Source organism: Halichoerus grypus, chromosome 1 (assembly GCF_964656455.1).
Source record: "Halichoerus grypus chromosome 1, mHalGry1.hap1.1, whole genome shotgun sequence".
In the NCBI taxonomy this organism is placed as follows: domain Eukaryota; kingdom Metazoa; phylum Chordata; class Mammalia; order Carnivora; family Phocidae; genus Halichoerus; species Halichoerus grypus.
The window spans coordinates 32,278,990-32,302,546 of record NC_135712.1 but is presented as its reverse complement, the minus strand read 5'-3'; the positions used below and the strand labels follow the sequence as shown (position 1 = coordinate 32,302,546).

Below are 23,557 nucleotides of genomic sequence, written 5' to 3'. Positions count from 1 at the left end.
TCTAAAGCATACATTTAATTCTGTAAAGCCCCAAATAACAATGCAAAAAAAATAACAATCATAATCGTATCATAATTTCTGATAATAAGGTATCTGAATACTTCATACAGGTCCAGGACGTATGTACATATATGTGTGTATGTGTATACACACCCATATACATATACTGTGTTCCTATTTCTGACATTTTATATTTAGCTCTACAAATGTATAATAATAAACATATTTTATTCTGCAATTATGTTCACAAAAATGACAAGAAATCAATATAGTTCGTAGTATTAATGGGCTCTATTTTTATGGACCATTTCCTTTTCTTAAAGTTTTCAATGTTTTATTCTTCTCCATCTTTATTCCACTGGGATCTACCCTGATGCCTTAAACATCCATTCACAGGCCAGTCCTGAAAGGTGACTGATGACAGGTGGGCCTTAAGTAGGGGTGGGGACAGTTGTAAGCAACGGGACATCATTGCCTTTGTACATTTAAGATTGTTTTTTATTGGTATAAATGTATATTATTTTTAAGTAAATAAATAACAAAAATGTTTTTATTATAATAAATATTTATTGTTTTATAAATAGAAATAGTCCATGAGAATTTCTGAGGCAATTTATTTAACTAGCCCCATCTTTATGTTTAAAAAGAACTTGTCCATTTGAAGTATTCTCAAAGGTTTAAGAAGTTGAGCACAGCACACCAAATATGATTTCTTACCAGTTAAATGATCTCTAAATTACATCATCTATAGTAGAATTATCCACATATCATTATCTCAGTCATTGTCCATTTCATTCAAGGAACACCACGAAGGTGTTCATTTTATTTCCTTTTATTTTACTGTGCTTTATTTTGTTTAATCTAACTCTTAGAGAAATAATACCAATGTGACCTGAACTTTATATCTCCTAAGCTGTCAGAGTTTATCAAATAAAAGGTTGTGGTTTAAATTCAGGACAGTCCACTGCCTGACCCCCATCAATATTCTTTGAATCTCTATCACAGAAATTGATCAGGTCAGTTGGGAAACATGTTTTTTTCGTTCTTACATCATCCTTTATGGTGGTAACTTGACAAACCATTTATTAATCAACATAAGGTTTGTTATAAAATCTTATAACATGATTTTTCAAGTATGGTAGATAAATTCATTTCATATAACCAGCTTAATATGATAAGTAGTTCTACATTCCTAACCTTTTCATATAAAAACATTAAAACAATACAGTTTTTTAATGTGATGAGCAGTTATATCTATATATTTCTGGAATCAGAAAACTTCATTCAACTCTTATTGATTCCATAAGTGTAAAAGTTTGAGACTACAGATGATTTTTATTTATTTATGAAGACTACCTTTTGCTCTTGTATTTGCTTTTACAGTGAATTTCCTGAGATTGTTGTTGTTGTCCTTGTCAATGTGACTTTACCTGTAACTTTTAACAATTGATTTTTTTCTAAAATACTGTCAACTGGTTATTATAGTTTCACAATAACAAACCAAACCAGCTTGGTCATTTTTTAGTAAGTTGATATAATAACACCAGTTTTTTAACAGTATGTGAAAATATCTATGATGTATGAAAACAACAAGCTTTTTTGAGAACATTATTTTATATAAGCAGTTTTGTTCAGGTCTTTATCTACAGTTACACATTAGCCTAGGATGTAAATCTTTTGGTTGGATTACATAGTCCCAAACATGCTTTATTCAGAACTGCATAATAAACTACAAGGTATTATATTTTTGCCCTTTGAAGATAGACTGCTCTTCACAGTGACAACATAACAAATTTCTGTCTTGTGATTTTTTTAATACGTTTAAGTCACTTTTATTTGGCTATTGATTGATAGCTTGTCACTATCCATAGAAAAGGGGGACCAAAAAGATTATTCTACATTTTCTTTGTTTTTACTGTCACATATAAATCTTTCCTTTTAATATAAGAAGAATAAGATGATATTATTAAATGTTAAAAAAAACCTATAAAACTAAGTTTCAATGCTTTTAAAGGACCTACAAAGCTGTAATGTTACTTATTCTTTCTTGATCTCAGATTAGGTTCACATAGCCATTCCTTCTATCACAATTCCAAACATACATAGGAAGGAAGGAAGGAAGGAAGGAAGAAAGGAAGGAAGAAGGAAGAAAAGAAGGGAGGGAGGGGGGAAGGAGGGAGGGAAGGAAGGAAGGAGGGAGGGAAGAAACTAGAGAGGAAAGAGGAGAAGAGAGGGAAGTAAAAGGGAAGGACGGGGGGTGGAGGGGGAGAGTCAGGATGGGAAAGGGAGGAAAGAAAAGAACTCTCAGAAGTTTAACTTTAACCTAATCCTAATGCCACTGAGACGTTTATTCCTTGTGAATACATGCATGCCTTTTACAACTGATTGGCTGAATGTACAGCTACAATGGAAAACAGTTTGGCAGTTTCTTAAAAAACTAAATGCTAATTACCATACGCCCTGGCAATTGCACTCCTGGACTTCCATTTCAGAGAAATGAAAACTTAGGTTTACACTAAAACCTGTACACAAATGTTTAAGGCAGCTCTATTCATAATAGGCAAAAACTGGAAACAACCAAAATATACCTCACCTGATCAGTGGTGAAACAAACTATTATAGCCATACCATGGAATACTACACAGCAACTAAAACGGATGAGCTCTTGATACACATGACAATGTGGATGAATTTTAAGAGAATTATGCTGATTTTAAAAAGTCATTCCAAGAAGGTTATATATCGTATGGTTTCATTTATAGAACATTCTTAAAATGATAAAATTGTACATATGGAGAACAGATTAGTGGTTGCCAAAGGCTAAGGAGGGAATGGGAGAGAAGAAAGTGGATGTGGTTAGAAAAGGTCTACATGAAGGACCCTTATAGTGATGGGGATGCTTTTTATCTTGCCTGTATCAATGTCAATATCCTGTTTGTGACATTGCACTATAGTTTAGCGAGATATTATCACTGGGAGAAACTAGGTAAAAGAATAGATCTTCCTACATTATTCCTTAAAACTGCATACAAACACACAGTTATCTCAAAACAAAAAAGTTTAGCTTAAAAGTATTTACTGAAGATAAAATTAGAGCCTCCAAGCTTCTCAAACTCCACCAACAAAAGCAGTAGAGCTTTAAGCTTTTACAGTGGGAGACAGGATGACATTTGTTATGACTTAATAGCTTCCTGGTACAATATTTTTTATGAGAAGAATATATAATATATCTCTTAATGGCATAGTAAATTAACTATACATGTGATGAATGAAAAGTTTGACAATATCTTTATTCTCAAATTGTGAAACACAATATGCTATTATCATTTTTATAATGATCGGTGAATTACCTATATTGTATAATTACTTTGGCATAATTTCCATTTTGTGTGTTTCTCATTCATCATGACATCTTATACCTACTTGTTTTTGCCAGAATTGCATACAATTAAAAAGACTTTTTTTCCCCTAAGAGGTACAGAATTATAAGTAAGCAATTTTATAACCAATAGAAGAATTATATTTACAGGCAATGATGGTTACCAGGTAGTAGGCTGTCAGGTAATTTTTATAATTATATTTAAGCACTGAAATACACAGTCCAAAAATAAAATTTTAACATTAATATTAGTAAATAGTTGAGTCTTATTCTTCAAAAATCTAAGGATAAAGGTACATATTTTCAGAAGTTTGATTTCTTTACATTAATTTACTACTAATGCAAGACTGGCCATCCATTTGTTAAATATGAATTGTGAATTTTAGGGCTATTTGTGACTCTCCTATTATGGTTTTAAGGTTTATGTTGAAGCCTTAGGACACATTTTCAAATGCCAAATATTGTAGATTACGGATTACAGAGATTTTCCTCTAGTTATTTTTCCTTTTCTCCATCAGCAAGAGTTAAAATATTTATTTATGATTTCTATAATATTTCCCTAAGGTTATTTTTTTTGTACATAGTTACCATAATTCTGGCAATATGTAAAACTCAGCAGATTTTTATTCCCTATCTATGCACTTCAGTTCCCTTTTCCATTTTGCAGGGAAATGTGTTTCTTTAAAAATTCTGGCCTCTATTAAAAAATGGTCACAAAAGGCCAATGGGAAGAGTATTGGTTACTATATTAAGCTCTCCATCCATTTCCCATGCATGTGCTGATCAAAAGTATCCACACAGGAGCTGCCTCATTGGAAACAAAAATCAAATATTTGCTCATAAACTAGGCTGTCTCCCCTCTTTCTTAATGAGAAGTTTTAAGAATTAAGCTTGAAAAGGTTAAATGAGGCAATATTGTGGAGACCACTGAATCTACAAATGGGCATATTTCCACATGTACAGACAAATGTACTATGAATTGAATGATAAAACAGGGACTGCAGAAGGAGGAAGTTCATTGGTGCAATATCTTCAAATTTGAATGTGAATGTGCAGTATAGTTTCTGGAAAGCATTTCTACTTATGAGGTCATATTACTTAATAAGCAAGATCATAATTCATTATATCTGTCTTCTGAGCCAAGCAGATAATCTCACCAATTAGAAAGTCACTAATTGCTTGACTTCTAGCAAGATGGAAAAAGTACTGAGGACGCCTCCTACTGTGTTTTAAACTGTTGACCACAGTAATGAATGGACTTCATCATGAGCCAAGAGCATTCGTGTCCAGAAAATATTTTCACATAATAAACTCTCCCCACTATCACTTGAATATAAATAATGATATAAATAACCTAATGTCTTTTAAAGTATTTGCGGTTATTTGGGGTTTACTCTTCAGGACCCTCACTCCCCCCCCACATGGATATACATACACACATTCCTTTAAAATAGCTACTTTTATTGTCTTAGGTTTTCAAGAATTTACATTAATTTATAATAAGAATGTCTCTTTTGGAATAACACTAGTAAGTGAAACATATCTCACGATAAAAGTGCTAGCATGAATAAAAGCTGGCAGAATTTCCCATTAAAAAACACAAATGCAAATCAAAATACTCTAATGTTGTAATGGTGGTGTGTAAAAAAAAAAACACAAAGGTAAGTCAGAATCAGCAAAGTAAAACAGAGAAAAAACCATAGTATATATGTTATAGTATATATAATTATCAATAGAATGCATGTAATGTGTGTGTGATTGATTACACTCAGTGACAAAAATAGCAAGGAAAGGGAATGCTGTTTGAAAGTGCAGTTGGACTTTATAAAATGGGAATGTTGAATGGCCCTGAGCTAAATAAACCGAAACAATAGAGGAAGAACCAAGTGCAAGCTGATTTGTTCAGCAGCGCCCTGTGCTTGCACCGTCCCTGCTTTCTGTGTGGATTTGCTTCATTGAAACCTCTTGTGGCACCAGGATAGCTACAAACAGCCTTCCTATAAGGAGAAGTGGGGGAGGGGTGCAAGGAAAATACCAAATAAGAGTAAAATAAGAACCACCGTTGCCACTCTCACACGGAGGGAAAATCAATGGAGGTGGATGAATGGGGGGTAAGCCTGCACACTCTCTCTAGTCCGCCATTGGACACAGCTAATCCCTGTGACCTTTGAGAAAGCTGAAGGCATAAAATGAACCTAATAATCAAAAGCACAATTAGAATGAAGAGCGCAAAACCGTGACTGTGGTTAGGAAAGGCAGACAATGAAGAGACTATGGAGGAAATTTGTCTCTTTAGCAGTCGACTGAATGCTGCCTTGGAGATGGCCGTAGTGGCTGCAGATGGATGGCAGCCATGACTTGCGGGACACCTAGTGGAAGGCGGGCTGGGAGGGACTGGCGGGACCACGTGGCCCGGGCCCAATTTGCAGATGCTTCCGACTTTCCTCACCTTTCCCCAAAGCACCCAGGGGTTTCTGCCCCTCTGCGGGAAATGGCAAAAGAAAGGCAGAGATTGAAACAACATTGGGCATGAAGGGGAAAGGGGAGGGGGACTTTATCCCAAGAGTGAAGAAATCTGTAATTTCAACATGAAATGGTGTTTTTTTCCTCAAGAAATAAAATTGAGTAAATCCATCCTTGTCAGCACAAACCAGACAATTCGGGAAACTAAAGTGTGCAGTTCAAGGAGTTTGCCATGAGGATAAAATTGTCTGCATGGAAAGACTTCTTGAATGATTTAGTGAGGAATTCTGCTCAAATGAGTTCTGAAGAAATGCAGTGGAAAGACAATGAACATGGCTGGACAGAAATGAAGTTTTCAAAATCAGTTTTTCTCTCGAATTTAACTGATACTTTCTTCACCTTTTTTCCTATAGCAGCTCCAAATTAGCATATAAAACAAACAGAATGTGTCTTTTCTCATTTCAAGAGGCAAATTCATAGGACTTTATTTTCATTAAGAATTACTAAATGATGGTGATGGGTATTAAAGAGGGCACATATTGAATGGAAAAAAAAAAGAATTACTAAATGATCATTTTAAGTGGACTTCTAATTTGAATTAATTATAATAATAGCCAACACTTACTGACTTCTTAGGTGTCTGGGACTGTAGTAAGTTCTTTATAAATATTTGCTTATTTAAGCCTCATTACACTCCCGTGAAATACATACTATGACTCCACATTTTTTAGATGAAGAAATGGAGAAAAAAAAAAAAAGATAAAATAACTTGTCCAAGGTCACAGAGTTAGTTAGTGGCTCTTAAACATTACACTATATTGAACATCTAAATAAGTAATAATATACACTTAGTTGCAGTAATCCCAAAATGCTAAGTAGATTACTTGATAATTTGAATTTAACAAATCATGTGGATCTTACTTGAATATCATTTAACACATGAACTAGCAGCAGTGATCAGAAACATCCTTTATTAACATACCTGGAGGGAGTGATAATAAATTTATACTCTTTAGAGGCCTGAGGTTTTATTCAGAATCTCAAATGGGATCATATACCCCAAAACCAGATTTCTCCCTCTACAAAAGAATGATCCTGTTTCTTTTGGATCCCCCAACATTAGTTTAATGGTATGGAAGGAGTACTCCATTAATTCAGGTATTACTATTGTGCCATTTCTGTCCTTTAAAATGTGAGATGTATCTGTTCATACAAGGAGGGCAGCTGGGGGCACCACCTGTTAACTAACTTCAAGCATCATTTAATTAGCCTGTGTTGAAGTTACCGTATGCTTTGACTGGAAAGGAGTGGAACAGTAGCAGATGCTAAGCACAATACAAGAAAAGCAGTTGAATACCAGGGGAGAGTGAATGGAGAGAATAATAATAATAATAATAAAAAAGTCAACAGACGGAGAGAGCCAGAAATACTAGTAAAATGGACCGGAAATTAACTCTCACAGGTAAAAGTTCAAGGGAGCAAATCTCTGCAGATTAAATTCCATCCCACCAAGGTATCTGCCACATCAGATGTTATTGAAGATTTTATCTGAGCATTTTGAACAAATGCACACTTCAGCTGGACAATTGGCTTAGTTTCTGATTATATAAAGGAATAGTCAACCCTTACTATTTCCATGAAAACTTTCATGACTTTCTTAGACCAAACATTCAGGCATCAGATTAAAAAACATGTTGTCATGATGAAGCATAATTTTCCCAATTATTTTTAAGAGCTCTACTTTGTCAGTGTTTCCACTGGAAGAGATCTGGAAACAAATGGTTTTAAAATTATGAGCATTTCTCCATCAATAGAATGATTTCCATACCGAAGGCATTTTATCTTGTTTTGTCAAATTAAGTTGAATTCAAATGAGTTAAAAGCTTCTGTGACATTTGTATTCTTCTGAGTTACTGGCTTATCCATTAATGCATTTACCTTCCTAACATTCAGTAGTATATTTTATGTTAATAGAATTTGTCATATATATATATATTTCTTTGTTTTTTAATGCTATTGTTTAGGTCTCTCTTATTTAATCAGATTTTATCAGCTTGTATAACTGGATGTACCCCAGATTAGCTCAAACAAAATTATACTTGAGTATTTTCATGTAGCTATTCTTTTTTTCCCCAGAATTACAGCATTTTTTAAAATTCAAACATAGAATGTGGTATTGCCAGATATTAATTCCCGATTTGTGTTATATTACTTCAGTTTTAAGAGCAGCCTCTCAGAAAAATGCATGTCATTCATTCATCAGGATATACCTACATTTATATCTATATCTGAAATACTCAAACCAAAATACAGTTCACCTACCTGGCAGTATTTAAATACCTTTCTTATTTATTTATATTATGACTTCTTTTGGCTTTAAAAATTATCACTATTTATTACACTTTCCTTTATATCCAGTTTATTATGGGGGGATATTTGTAAATCATCTTTTTTTAACATACAAGAAAGAAAACTTTCACTACTAAATCCTTCACTTGATTTTAGTTAAACAAGATTCTATTTCCTAGAGTATATATTTATATAGGGAGAGGTGAAGGGAGAAATATATTATTCTATCAGCAATAGTGACTTGCCATAATGTAGTTTATTTTATTTTATTTTATTTTATTTTATTTTATTTTATTATGTTATGTTAATCACCATACATTACATCATTAGTTTTTGATGTGGTGTTCCATGATTCATTGTTTGCGTATAACACCCAGTGCTCCATTCAGTATGTGCCCCCTTTAATGCCCATCACCAGGCTACCCCATCCCTCCACGCCCCTCCCCTGTAGAACCCTCAGTTTGTTTCTCAGAGTCCATAGTCTCTCATGGTTCATCTCCCCCTCCGATTTCCCCCCCTTCATTTTTCCTTTCCTACTATCTCTTATCTTCTTCTTTTCTTTTTTTTAACATATAATGTATTATTTGTTTCAGAGATACAGGTCTGTAGTTCATCAGTCTTAAACAATTCACAGCGCTCACCATAGCACATACCCTCCCCAATGTCTATCACCCAGCCACCCCATCCATCCCACCCCCACCACTCCAGCAACCCTCAGTTTGTTTCCTGAGATTAAGAATTCCTCATCTCAGTGAGATCATATGATATATGTCTTTCTCTGATTGACTTATTTCGCTTAGCATAATACCCTCTAGTTCTATCCACATCATTGCAAATGGCAAGATTTCGGGGTTTTTTGATGGCTACATAATATTCCATTGTATATATATACACCACATCTTCTTTATCCATTCATCTGCTGATGGACATCTTGGCTCTTTCCATAGTTTGGCTATTGTGGACATTGCTGCTATAAACATTGGGGTGCATGTACCCCTTTGGATCACTACATTTGTATCTTTGGGGTAAATACCCAGTAGTGCAATTGCTGGGTCATATGGTAGCTCTATTTTCAACTTTTTGAGGAACCTCCATACTGTTTTCCAGAGTGGCTGCACCAGCTTGCATTCCCACCAACAGTGTAGGAGGGTTCCCCTTTCTCCGCATCCTCGCCAACATCTGTAGTTTTAAATTAGACTTATCATTTTAGGTAGATATGTAGACAACATATCTAATGACAATGATTATAATTTTAGATAAGTATATAACAAAGTCCTAAATAAGGAAATAATTGATATTCATTGATTAAGAAAATTTACCTTCTTCTTAAACTCTTGACTCCAGCAAAACTATGCCTCAATGTTTCATTCAGTCATTTAACAAATATGTATTGATTAGCTACTCTGTGCTTAACACTGTGCTAGGGGCAGGCATATGAACGTGAGTAAGACATGCCCCTGTTCTAAGTTCCCTCAAACTTATACCAAAAGGAAAATCTTTGTTGTTGAAGAATACATTTTAAAAAGTAATTGTCAAAAAAATCTGAATTTATGGGGCGCCTGGGTGGCTCAGTCAGTTGGGGGCCTGCCTTCGGCTCAGGTCATGATTCCAGGGTTCTGGGATCAAGCCCCAAGTTGGGCTCCCTGCTCAGCAGGGGAGTCTGTTTCTCCCTCCTCTCCCCCCTCACTACGCCCCCCCCACTCATGCTCTCCCACTCTCTCTCAAATAAATATATAAAATCTTTTTAAAAAATCTGAATTTCAGGACACAGTTCTGTGATTACTGAATTATGAACCCAAATAAATGACATCGGACTAGTAAAAAAAAAAATCTGAATTTATCTTAATTTTATTTAATCAGTAGTTCGATCCCCAAATTTACATATTTAAAAAGATGTGGGAGGGGTGCCTTGGTGGCACAGTCAGTTAAGCATCTAACTCTTGCTTTTGGCTCAGGTCTTGATCTCAGGGGCATGAAATCAAGCCCCGTCTTGGCTCTGTGCTCAGCACAGAGTCTGCTTGAGACTCTTTCTTCTTCTCCGTCATTCCCCACTCCCTCCTGCATGTGCACATTCTCTCTCTCTATCTCTCTAAAATAAATAAATAAAATATTTTTAAAAACAATAAAAAGAAATAAAAATATGTGGGAAAAATAATAAACCCCTATTTTAATAATATTTTATTGTGTATTTCTAGCTTAAACACATCTATGTTATTAACTACATACTTTATTTTATATTGTCTGTAAAAGGAGACAGTGAAGAAGCCACAGTGATATGCTTAACAGAGCTCAGGAATAGAGTGGAGAAATTATTCAATCTTATGGTTCAACGACTGGAAAAGAATCACTAACTTGGTGTACTATTGCTTATATACTATTAAAATTCGATCCAGTTCCTAGAATTGGATTGATGTGTAAAAAGAGGACATGGGCCGTAGTGAAAAGAGGAGGTGCTTTAGAGTCAGAAATCATTTGGAATCGAATTCCAAATCCACTATTTACTGGTTGCATGACAGAGGCAAAAGAATTTCTCTGAGCTTTAGTTTCAGCATCTCTAAAATGGGAATGTAGATGATGCAGTTAGTGATGATGACTATGATCATGATAGACCTGTAAGAATTGCATGAGAAAATATACATACCTAAAAAATAATGTAGTTTATATTTTTTAAACTGAAGTATTATGTAAACATTAGTTGTGATTATAATCAGTACAGTTTTTACTTCTCATTATTCACATATGATTCATTCAGTTATCTAATCACTTAAATTAGAAAATGAGAAAAAGTGGGGCGCCTGGGTGGCTCAGTCGTTAAGCGTCTGCCTTCAGCTCAGGTCATGATCTCAGGGTCCTGGGATCGAGCCCCACATCGGGCTCCCTGCTCCGCAGGAGGCCCGCTTCTCCCTCTCCCACTCCCCCTGCTTGTGTTCCCTCTCTCGCTGTGTCTCTCTCTGTCAAATAAATAAATAAAATCTTTAAAAAAAAAAGAAAGAAAGAAAATGAGAAAAAGCATTAACATATATTTTGAGATCATTGTATGAAATCTACTTTTTCATTTAATACAATCCTGGCATCTCAGGTCATGGGTTATAATTACCTACTCTCTCATGGAGACTATTTTTAGTTTGGTCAAATACCAAACCACTCTGTATTTCTTGTTTTTTTTCCTCAACAGTGTTGGATGATAAAGTCTTCAAATTTAGGAATAATCATTCACTCACAAAAAAAAATTTATTTGAATACATATATATGTCAATTTTAACATTTTGGTTTATTTTATCTAGAAACATTTTTTCACAGTCATTATTCACATGGATCATTATAATCATGGTCCTTTTATTTTTGAAAGAAACATAAAGAAGCAACCTTGATTTTCCTTATAATAGCAAAATTGGAAATAGTTGTAATACATTGTTTTCTATCTGTTACCATATTGCTGCTTAAAAAAATAGGTTTCACTCAACATTTTGTAGCACAATTTTAGAACTTGATACATATTAAATTTAATGTTCTATACAATATAGATTTCTGAAAAAGTCATTCAGTCCTCATTGTAAATGAATCTTTTTATTTACTTGATTCTCTGAATTATTTTAAGTAGGTACTACCTAAAAACACATACTGATTTTTTTTTTCCTCTCCATCTCTATGACATAATTCTTATTTCTTCCCTTATTTCCAATTCAGAAGAATGGGGCAAATAATATTGTAGCCTCCACAATTATGTTAACCACATATGATTAAAGCAGAAGTTTGAATATAACTTTAGTTTGAGCTTGTAAAATTGTGACACCGATATAAAGCTTCACAAACATAGTTTTTGTATTTAATTCTGTAATTCATTGCCTGGGTTTCTAATTAAATGTTCTCAGTACTCCATTTAAAGTACCCATTGCCTGCATTCCTCTTGATTAGTAGGAAAGAATCAATGAGAATTGATCCAATTTGTAGAACACAATTCTCATATTGATAGTAGTTTATATTCATTTGCTTTTCCCTAATCTTTTATTAATGGTCATCTTCAAAATGTCAATTAATGCCAAAACCCTGCACAGTGATAATGCAAATCTATAAAGAAACCATCTTGACACATTACAGTAGGGCAGAAGGAAGAAGCTATTATTGTTGACGTATATTTACATAGCTGAATATGACAGAAAGAAGGGATACGGATGAAAACTCTAGTGTTTTGACTGTGAATTTAAAACCCAACTTAAAAATTAAAAATAAACAAATGAAATTGAATTTACACAACAGAATCTTCTCTTAGGTCTCTACATTTCCACAGTGTAACCCTGGCTATCATAGCCTGATAAACAATTTAGAGAAATGTGGGTTGAATGGTAGTACAAATATGAGTATTGATGCTATTGTAATGATGTCACCAATGAAAGTGAAGCATCATCATGTGAATTTCTGCTGCACATCGTAGAGAAAGCTTTAGACCACTCAGTCTTCACCTACCATCCTCTAAACTTTTTGGAATGTTTTTCATAACAGAATGAGTAATTGTTAATATTATGCCATAGTTGCTTTAATCCTCTCAATATACTATTCCTAAACCATTTGAAAGTAAGCTAAAGATAATTCACCCATCAGTTATTATACATGTGTATGCTAATAGATATATATTTTCTTTTTTGGTAGATTTTAAGTTGGGTCTTAAGTCTTGACTGAATTCAGAGCAAGCATTGTTAGCATGGGTGCTTTATAGGTGATGCTGTATACTGTATCACACGATCGGCTTGCCACTCTTATTTCCCCACCATTGCTGGATACTAAGCTTGATTACTGAGTTCAAGTGGGGACTGCCAGATCTACCCATTATAAAAGTATATTTCCCCCTTTGCAGTTAGCAAATAATCTCTGGGGTGATACTTTGACACTGTGAAGTATGCTGTCCCCTACCATTTTTCACCTGATAGATTTAGTACCCATTGATGATGGTTGTCTGAATGAATATTTTATCAGAGGTTGCATTACAATGATTTTTCTAATTCAGAGTTTCCATTATAATTTGATATAGGTGTTGGGGAAATCTCAATCAAAGTAGTATTATGCAGATTAAAAAATTTCAAATTTACACTTAATTTACCATTAAATAAAGTTTTATCACCTTTAATAAATGTTATATTTAAGGAAAACATTTCCTAAAAGACATAATTTCCATTGTACAGGAAGCTATTGATTTTTTTTTTTTTTTTGGAAGCTATAGGTCTTTATTCCTTTTCGTTATTGGTGTCACTTTTACTAAATCTGTGAAAGACTGTTACAAGGTGGCCCACTCGTACATTTTACGTCTTATATAAATAATATGTATGTTATATGGTTATGCATAATTTTATAAATATATAATATAAAATCTTATAGCTTTAAGTTTGGCATACAACTGACTCCAAAAAGATAAATAAAAATAAAAATAAATCGTGTAGCAAAATCTATAACAACAAGTCTATGGGCAAGAGTTCAGTTTTAACCCCAGATACTAACATCTCACTGAATTCTAAAATATCAAACATATAGTACAATGATGACTTCCTTAATAAGACAGGGAATATAGGAAAGGAGTAGTCTGAAAGAAAAGAGGATGAATTCAGTGTTTAGTGAGAGAAGGTATGAGGTTTCCTGGAATCCTCATAAGTCAAATAAGCAGTGGACATAAGATTCAGTCATTGGTTGAACATCCAATTAAGAAATGTGGAAGTTGCATCATCTTATTAAAAAAAAAAAAAGAAGAGTTTTAGTCATGAGCCTCAATGAAGATATCTACACAGAGTATGTTGAACAACGAAAAGATAAAGTCTGGAGTCCTATGAAACACAAGTATTTAAGGAAGGTTGGGAGGGGAACAGGCTTTCGTAGATAAGGTATCAGTTCCTTTGGGCCCCACATGTTAGAATTAGCATCTAGAAAACAGCTTTTTTTTTTTTTTTTAAATCTAACATAAAATAAAGGTCTTAATTGTCAAATTGGAATTGGTTGCCTTGAAAAGCACTAAAGGTCAAATGACCACTAAATTCAGAAGAATTTGTATATCTGATGGAAGGTTGTGGTGAAGGTCCATCTGACATGTTTCCAACCCTGAATGTCTACAATTTTATGATTTAAGACTTCCTTTTATATTGGAAAAAAAAAAAATGCTTTCTTTGCCTTTACAGATATTGGGTATATAGGGAGTACATTAGCATTTGAGTTAATTTATAACAAGTTTTTTGTATTTTCAAGTTGTTTCAGATTGAGAGCCTATTAGTTAAGTGAGATATGCATTCTTGGTTACCATCTGTTCATTAATTCGTTTATTATCTTAAAGGAAAAAAAACCTGTCTAAGCCTGTAGAATGTTGCAGGTCCAGTATAAGGTGCTGTGTGTACAATGTGATGCAGACAGATTACCTGACCCTTGGGAATTCCGTCTAATGGGGGCGTCGGGCACTTAGAACCCAGCACCCTTAGTGACAGGGCAATTCTAGATGTGATGGTTTCTTTCATCAATTGCAGCCACACGTATTTAAGTGTGGATGGCCCTAAATTCAATCTTGGGGTACAAGAAGGCCTCCCTCCTTCAGACATTGTAAGCATTAAATAATCTCTTGCCTCATTGTGTTCTATTCCATGGCTCGCATAATCAATACTATTTAACAAAAAGTTTAAATAAATATCTTTTGGATTAGTCCTAAAGCTCATGTGCAATGAGTCAAGTGGTTATTTCCTGTTATAATTATCTTTTGACATGAAGGGAGAAGAGAAAATGAGTGCAGTTAGCAAAATGGCATCTTTTGTTCCTTAGGTCTAGCATATTGTTAATTAAAGGCAGTCCTGAGTAGATAGAATGTGCTTCATAGATACGGTAAGATTCATTGATTAATGCAAAGTCTATTCTTTCCTGAGCTTAAGAAGGGGTCAGAAGGGTGATGGGTGGGGACAAGAAAGCAAATTTTAAGAACACTCAGGATAAGTTAGACATGGGTGAAAAATTCTACTTTAAACAGTTCTAAGTATCTAGTTTGAAATGATAGTGAACTTTCTTTCCTCATTGCTATTGCTTTTGTAATATCCTCATTGTCAGGGAACATTCAATAACAAAGCATGCAAAAGTTATGATAGTGTATAGTCAAAATGAGTTCACATTGTGGATGTGTATAGATTTTTATTTTATTTTTAACAGAGTGATTACAAATGTATGCATATACATTAAATAAAATATTCCATCGTAAATTAAAGGTAGTATTTCCTTTGAAAAGCTACAGTTGTAACTAAAGGTAATTACTCTGAAAAATTAAGGTGACCCTAAATGCTTCATATCTTTTAACACAATGTTGTGGATAAGCAGGGGAGGTTTCCTTAAAAGCCTTTTAATACATTTGAACCAGGACCTTCTATTTATCCTCCTGCATCAACCTCTTTTATTTGGTTAGCTACTTGAGCAAGGTTACTTAGTTTGTGGCAGAACATTGTGCTAACACTGGGGAAAAATACACAAAAAATGCCTGTTTCCCATTCTCTCTTATTGATGTGACTTAAAACTGCCTTAAACAATTAATGCATACAAATAAGTTAACAGGCTTGGTGGGGGGCGGTGGGGGGGGTGTCGAAAGTGGATGCTTTTCCTGCTATACCACTTCCAGACTTGACTTTAAGGAAAAATATGACAACAGCCGTCACTGGAAAGGCAAGGATGAATGGAGCAATAATGAGCATTTCCTTTTAGTCTGCACAGATCCGCACCTTTTTTTTTTTTTCTTCATGTGAGCCACATCAGGTTAATTATATGACACATGAGCTGGGAAGGAGAGGCAGGGAGATAGAGTGGATAAATACACTACATGCAAAAAGCCACGAAGTGACTCATATTAGATTTTGTATCCTCTTTTAAAAATTTCTAAATCATCCCTAAAAAGCTGTGTGTAAGACAAAATGTGTCAACCTAGCTAAAAAAGCTAGCAGGGGCACAGAATTAATGACCCCTGTGATGTTTCTAGAGGGGCATTACCTGCGTGTACTCGCTGCCTCAGTCATAAGTGACATACTTTTTTCCTCGAGTAAACAGCTGTGCTCCTTCACTGCTCAGACCAAGAAATTCTCTGTAGATGCTGTTTAAGGTGATAAAAAGCCTGCAGAACCCCTCCACATGAATGACCTATGACTCTACAGTATTCGATTTAGGAGGTACACACTTGGATTTTATTGTGTCTGTGTCTGCTTAGCAGCTACGAAGCTAGATACTCTGCTCATATTTATCGAACACGCATAGATATGACATACACAGTGACTGAGCACTCGGGGAATTAGTAGTGGTGTCGTTGGGCAAAGCATAAAAAACATTCCTTTTATTCAAGACAAACAAGAGTAAGGGAAGGAAAATACTTATCTGGATGGTTGTGATATAGAATCTCGAGCAATTGGGGAGGTTTTAAAATATCCAACCCGAAATGTCCGAAGTTAAGTGTTGTTTTACTTATGCCTTCGTTTCAGTAAATTTAACTCCGTCCTTTAAGATGACAAATTGTCGCCTTCCGAAGGATGCGATGATGCACACTGCTTTCTTTACTGTTGCTCGGGAGAAGTATGACATTTTTATCATCCACCCTGTTATTTGACAAGACCCTATTTTTCCCCACACCCTCCCTCCCCCCCCCCCATATGAGGTACAGTCCCTTGAGCCTGTAATTGGCAGGAGATGAAGCGATGATGGGGAGTGATCACAGTCAATAGCTTTGATTAACAATAAGGTGGAAAATTAGCAATGCTAGCATTCAGCCACCCTGCCCTCTCGCTCCTCCATATGCTCCCTCAGTCCTGCTGGCGGCCTCACAGAGGGCAGTCAGAGCCCTCCGCCAGCTTTGAAGTGCAGCAAAGGTGCAGGCAGAGCCGAGAATTAGGGAAATTAAGGAGAAGGAGTAGAAACTGTAAGCCAGGATGCTGAGACGTCCATGCGGCTTAGTATGCTGCAGGAGGGGCAAGGAGGAAGTGTGCTGTGTGTTGTCCCTGTGTGTTTTTCTGTCACATGTGGATTTACTTGTGTCTGGACATGCTGTGATCGAAATGGCAACTACCCTTACTCCTGTGACCCCATCAGCAGCTCTGGTGTTGTTTCCGACAGACCCTGAAGACCTAGAGAGGGGGAACGACAACGGGACGCCAATCCCCACCTCTGATAATGATGACAATTCGCTGGGCTACACAGGTAGAGTGTTTTCTTTCCCAAATACTAACTGTCGGTGCCTCCTAAAATGCCTCCACCTCCATCAATCATCAACCACCTGTATAAAATTATCTCCTCATCCCTGCTTCCCGCTAACAACCACTACAACTTCTGGTCCTCATTTTCCAGACTTCATTCTTCAGCTGGGAGGTCATCTCTCTCAAGTCAACTCTTTGGGGAAAAGAAATTTAATATAAACACTGCATGCTTTCTTGTTGTCTATTTTTAATATAAAAGAATGCTTCTCAGCCTGAAACTGTGACATTGCTAACTTGTTTAGACAGATAATGTAATATTATCTTAGAGATTTAATATTTGACTAAATATTAAAGAAATAAGACTATCTGCAAGTAATTGGGTTTCAAAATTATCTGTAGTTTTTGTTTGTTTTGGTTACACTTTTAGTCTTATAAACAACAGAAAGCAAACTCTTAACAAGAGTAATGCAATCATAATTACCAACTTATATCTCAGGATTGTGTTTGAATGGACTTATTGTTACCTTATCTATGAACCATGTTTTAAGTAGATGCATGCATACACTGGCATTAAAGTAAAAATTAACTAATTGGATGGGTTGGAAATAATTCATATTATGAATGTCTAAGAATGATTGCTTTGGAAATATATAAATGTTTCATGCAGAATTTGTAAGTGTAATTCTAAATATAAACACATAAGTTACACATCTGAGAATTTGACTGCAACTTTAGATAAAGGCAAAGAATAAGATACATCACTTATAGCCCATTGAATCAGATAATGATGTAATAGAGGTCTTGTTGTAATAGCAGCTATTTATTATATTCTTTTCATTAGTTCTTATTAGCACAGTTCTCTGTAGACTGCTAGGTTGTGGGCTGTGGATCGGTGTGTGTGTGTGTGTGTGTGTGTGTGTGTTTGTGCACGCGCACGCATGCGCACATGTTGAGGCAATTGGAGTTAAAGATAATGGAGAAGTCTTCTGTATCATTACAATCTTACAGATGACTGTGTTAGGAAGAGTCTAATCCAACAGACACGTTTCACATTGTATAAAGTAATAAACTGCTACTTTACTTTAGAAGCAGCCTCACTATTTTCATAGAAATAATTTTCTCCAATATTATCTCCCCTTTACGCAATTTCAGGTTTTAAACAGTTGGAATAAGTATCAAAATGAATAACATCTTTATAAATAATTTAATATTTATTTTACTTATTTTAGTCTTATGGATGACTCATTCTCATTTTTCTCTTATCTTTCACCTGAGAACTGAGATTAAAGGACAAATCAAAGCCCATTGGTGGTGAGATGATGAGGGAGCCGGTATGATACTTTTCCAGAAACTTAGCTAGCACAAGAGTTGTAAATGTCATTTCTTAATACCACAAATACCAAGGAAGTTCATCTGTATGAAAGGAGGAATTGGAGGTAGTGTTCTTTCTCATGGGTATCCTCATCTGCCAGTGCATCCTAGTTGTATTCCCTTGTGCTCACCCGGTCTAAACAACTGCATTGTTTAGATACACTAATAGGGTTTGCTCTTTGTCTTTTATGGATTTCCTGAAAATTATATATCTCCAATGCATAAATCATGTTGGAGCATTGAATTAAGAGAACTTGAATAACAATACATTTAAGACTAAATGTAGCATTTAAAACATTTTTTATTTCTGTTTATTTTTCCTCATTAGGTTAATCAGTAATCAGATTTCTGCTATTAAACATATCAGATGAATTATTATGAGGTAATGAACTCATAAAACTATCTTTATATTCTACAAGGGAACTAATTAAAGCAGCACATTAATGTGATGTGACTGGAAAACAATCTTCTGAATAATTTTGTTCCTGAAACTATAACTGCTTGTGAACTCTAGTCAAAGGAAGTCATTCCGGATATTTTGTTTCAGTAAACTCTTCATTAGTCAGGAACCTTTTTTCTACTATATGAATTAAAGATGCTATTTGTCTCTTTCACTTGCATATTGACCATTCCTTTGCTCATTAAAACCTCCACTGGATGTGATAAGAAAAATTAAAGAGGAAAAAAATGGTTTTTGTCTGCTTGATAACAATTATAAAGATCTCAGCTCTGAGGTGCAAAGTATTACTTGAAACTACCAATAGATTTATTTTGTGTGCATATGAGCGAGTATGTGTGAATAAGTGTGTGTATGTGAGTGTGTGTGTGTGTGTGAATTCCCTTTACTCTGATCATATGAAATTAAGTTGATAAAATCTTTATATTAGAGAAAATTCAGTTCAGAAGGAAGTGAGATGGTCTATCTGCTCAGGAACATTTTTACATATTTAATGTAAATTATCTATGGTATATCTGGAGTTTAGTAACTCTGGATATAGCAGCAAGAACACTGTTAGAAATAAAATAGAAATATTAAGCAACATAGAGAATATACAAAGCGGTTGTCAAATAAGTCATTGATATGAGTTAGTTGCAGGGTAAATGTATATATCAGGTATTATTTGAGGGGTCTATATATTTTGCACAATATCACAAAATGACTGTGAAAATTGTATGTACCAGATGTTTATTTTGTAGTATATGTTGTTTCACTTCATTGAGCTGACGAGTGAGACTTTTCTCTCTTCCCCTAACACTCATGTATATAAAGAAGAAAAGCCTCCCAGAGGAATCTGTACAATTCTCAAAAACATTTTGGAGGGAACATGAAACAGTCCCAAAAGGAAATCACCAGTTCACTAAAATTCATATTCACGCCCCCCCAATTCTCTTTTTTGACCACTACAAAGAGTATAATTTCACTGCAAGCTGATTTGTCACTACATCTGCTCTACTACTCAAACCATTTGGGACCATCACTATCAAATTGGCCCAACAAAGTAGAATCCATGGATCTCAGATCATACACATAAATTAATATTTTTATTCATGATCTAGTCAATGAATGGTAATCTCTTATTAATAGTACTTGCTGATTAAACCATATGCCGTACTTATCTAAATGGTGTAAGTATTCCTTTTTGATTCCTTTTCACCTTACCATCATTAGTCACAATATTATAAAGCAGGGTAAGATTTGAAAAACATTTCAGTCTTTTACTGATCTACGAATGGAGAGCAATTTCTCGGGTGGCACGGTGATGTGTTATTAAAGTGGACTTGTGCATTATTTAGACAAGTAGACCATTTCCTGTTTAACCAAGCATTTCATAAATATTGGGGATTATTTAACAGTTCATAGTATATACCTTTGTTGCGAGAACAAGTAAGATGGGGTTTCAAAGCAGCACTTTGTGTGGTCAGACACACATCATTCCAAAGAGGTTGGATGTGTAATCAATGATTGTTTTAAAGGAGCACCTGAAAAGAGTACATTGTTTTTGACTTCTGGAAGTGCATATGGGATTTCACGAATATGAAAAAAATTAATACGTTTAAGAATATTTAAATGTCTGAAATATACATATAATCCATGTAGATCTTTAGTTAGTGACAAAAAATTTGAAGAGAAGTTTATTGATACATAAAAAGGGAATAAGTGAGAGCTACTGACAGACTAGTAGCGTTCTTAATCTTTTAGAAAGCAGTAATTATTAATTAGAAAAGAAATTAACTTTATCTGTTTTTTTCTGAGTACCAAAAAAAGTCTGTAAATTTTATTTATAATGTCTAAAATATATCGTTTGTCCCCATTTTACATACTAAAAATAAAATAATGTCCCCTATCTCCATAGGTCTGTTTTAAGGATTAGACTTCTGTATTTACAGTAATATAATGGAAGCAAAGCTCAATGCAAATTTAAAAATCCTAAAACTGAATAATTATCAGATTCATGTAGGTATCAATTTAAGTTAAAATCTAGGCATGGAATATCAGAAATCCCAGAGTCATTTCAAACGGGCATAATAGAGTCTTCTACTTCTTAATACTACTTCCAAGTAAAGTTTGGTTATAATGCTGCTTAAAAGGAAACAAAATATATGCTCTCTTATTTAAAAAAGTCTTGGACAAATTAGTGTGTTTGCCCACATGCACTCGAATAGCAACCCCCAAAACATATTTTGCCTCATGTTTTGAAATCTTGACAAATAACTATGAATTGATGGCGACTTTGATTCTTCTGTCCCTCTACATTCTTAATTACATAGATTCACAATTAAGATCAAACAAAATTTCCATCATGGCATGTGCATTTTTACAAATGTATGTATTGATACTAATAACCAGCCCTTATTATCACTTCATGTATGCCGTGCAATTTTCTGAACACTTTACATACAGTAACTCATTTAATCCTCATTACCACTCTCTTGGGAAGGGGCCATTATTAAAAGCAACAGTGCCTAATGTCTGCCTCAGTACTCTAGGATAGAAACAGTCCCAAATTAATTACACTTTCTCCAACATTACAGAGGTTATGAGAGGTTGTTGAGGTTGTGGCTATAAGCTACATTTGAGCACACAGTTAGAAATTAAATAGCTCAGCCATGCTCCTATGCAACACCACTGTTCTGGTCACCAATATTTTAGGGCTCTGCTAATTCTTATCCTAGATCCATTATTATCACACTAACTGATGCACGTATTTTCTAAAAAAAATCAAATAGGACAAAAGCTTTAAACAAAATCAAGGGGGTCCTAATTCACCTTCCTATCCTTGAACCTGCATCCATTAACGACTTTTCTTTCTCTTTCAGATGTGTCTTCTGATAGTTTTCTATTTTAAATAATATACATCCACAAATGGTTCTTGATTTGTCAGTTTTAGACACTTTCTTTTACCCATTCTCTTGCTAGCACATTCTTTGTTAAATTAACAGTTTATATTGGCATGACAAAGCAAATTTTCCCTAGGTGAATCTACTACAGAGCCAAGTAAAATACTATAATTGCAATTACATGTTATTCTTTCTTTGTATGAGATTGTTTATTTTCTGCAGTTAATTGCATTTTTAAACTTCCTAAATGCTTAATCCTATCTAACATTCCACTGGCCTGAGGTTTTTCCAGATATCTTCCTCATTGAATACTCCATGTTTTTATCCCAAAATGAACGGTTTCTCTCTAGACCTCGGACTTTTTTCATCACTTGTTTTTGGTAGATCTCCTATTTCCTAAATCTCATGTCTTCCTCTTTTCTGGTTTATCTCCTTGTTAACAGAGCCTTGTCTCCAGAAAGCACATCATAATAGAACTTTAAAAAACATCAAAAATAAAGAAGTTTTACTCTGATGTGCTTTGCGGTAGCTTGTCCATTTTTGTTTGTTGTTTATTTCTTCCTTACGCTGGGTACTTGAGGGGCCTTGCAAATAGGAGAATCATTTATCTCCATTATGGGAAATTTTCTTAAATTATTTTTTGAGAATTCCAATCTCTGCATTGTCTGCTGCCCTTTGGAATTGCTGTTAGGCAATTGACCTCTTAGGTTGATTCATTAAGTTTCTTTTCTTTCCTAATTTCTGATTATTTGTCATTTTCCTTCCAACTTTCTAGGAAACATTCTTTTCTTTAAGTTTTTATTTAAATTCCAGTTAGTTACCATATAGTATAATATTAGTTTCAGATGTACAATATAGTGATTCAACACTTCCATACAACGCCTGGTGCTTATCACAGCAAGTGCACTCCTTAATCCCCATCACCCATTTAACCCATCCTCCCACCCACCTCCCGTCTGGTAACCATCAGTTTGTTCTCTATAGTTAAGAATCTGTTTCTTGGTTTGCCTCTTTCTCTCTCTTTTTCTGGGAAACATCCTTGATATTTATTGTCTACCAATACTTTTAGAAATATTTTGTATTTATTACATGTTAAATTTCTGAAAGCTCTTTCTCATTCTCCAATATTCAGAGCTTCGTAAATTGAGATTTCAAGCTGATTTTTCTGATTCTAGTCAACTGCTTTTTCTACTATATGTCTGCAGCTCCCAAAATATGGATAAAGTGTTAGAAATCTACATAAAAATCATGAGTTTACAGGTGAGCAAATGAAAACCCTTATAGCTGTCATGATTTAACCAAGATAGTACAGATATTTAAAAATAAAAACTTAGTGTCTCCTAAATCCAATTTTTAGTGTTTTTTCTAACTTAAAATACTTCACAGAATTGCTAGGAAACAAGAAAGTACAGGAAATAAACTGCAGAATAAAATAAAACTAACACTATAGTGGTAACATACTTTTTTAATTTTTTAT

At 34.5% G+C, this 23,557-nt stretch overlaps 1 protein-coding gene across 5 annotated transcripts in view; it reads left to right on the top strand.

The window, feature by feature from the left end:
- Positions 1 to 23,557, top strand: part of ROBO1 (roundabout guidance receptor 1) — a 1,118,917-nt gene that overhangs the window by 606,584 nt on the left and 488,776 nt on the right. For all 5 annotated transcript variants that reach the window (XM_078059176.1, XM_078059199.1, XM_078059236.1 and 2 more), the window contains one exon: positions 17,291 to 17,374. In XM_078059176.1, the coding sequence (XP_077915302.1) occupies positions 17,291 to 17,374 (84 nt within the window). The remainder of the gene's footprint in view (positions 1 to 17,290; positions 17,375 to 23,557) is intronic.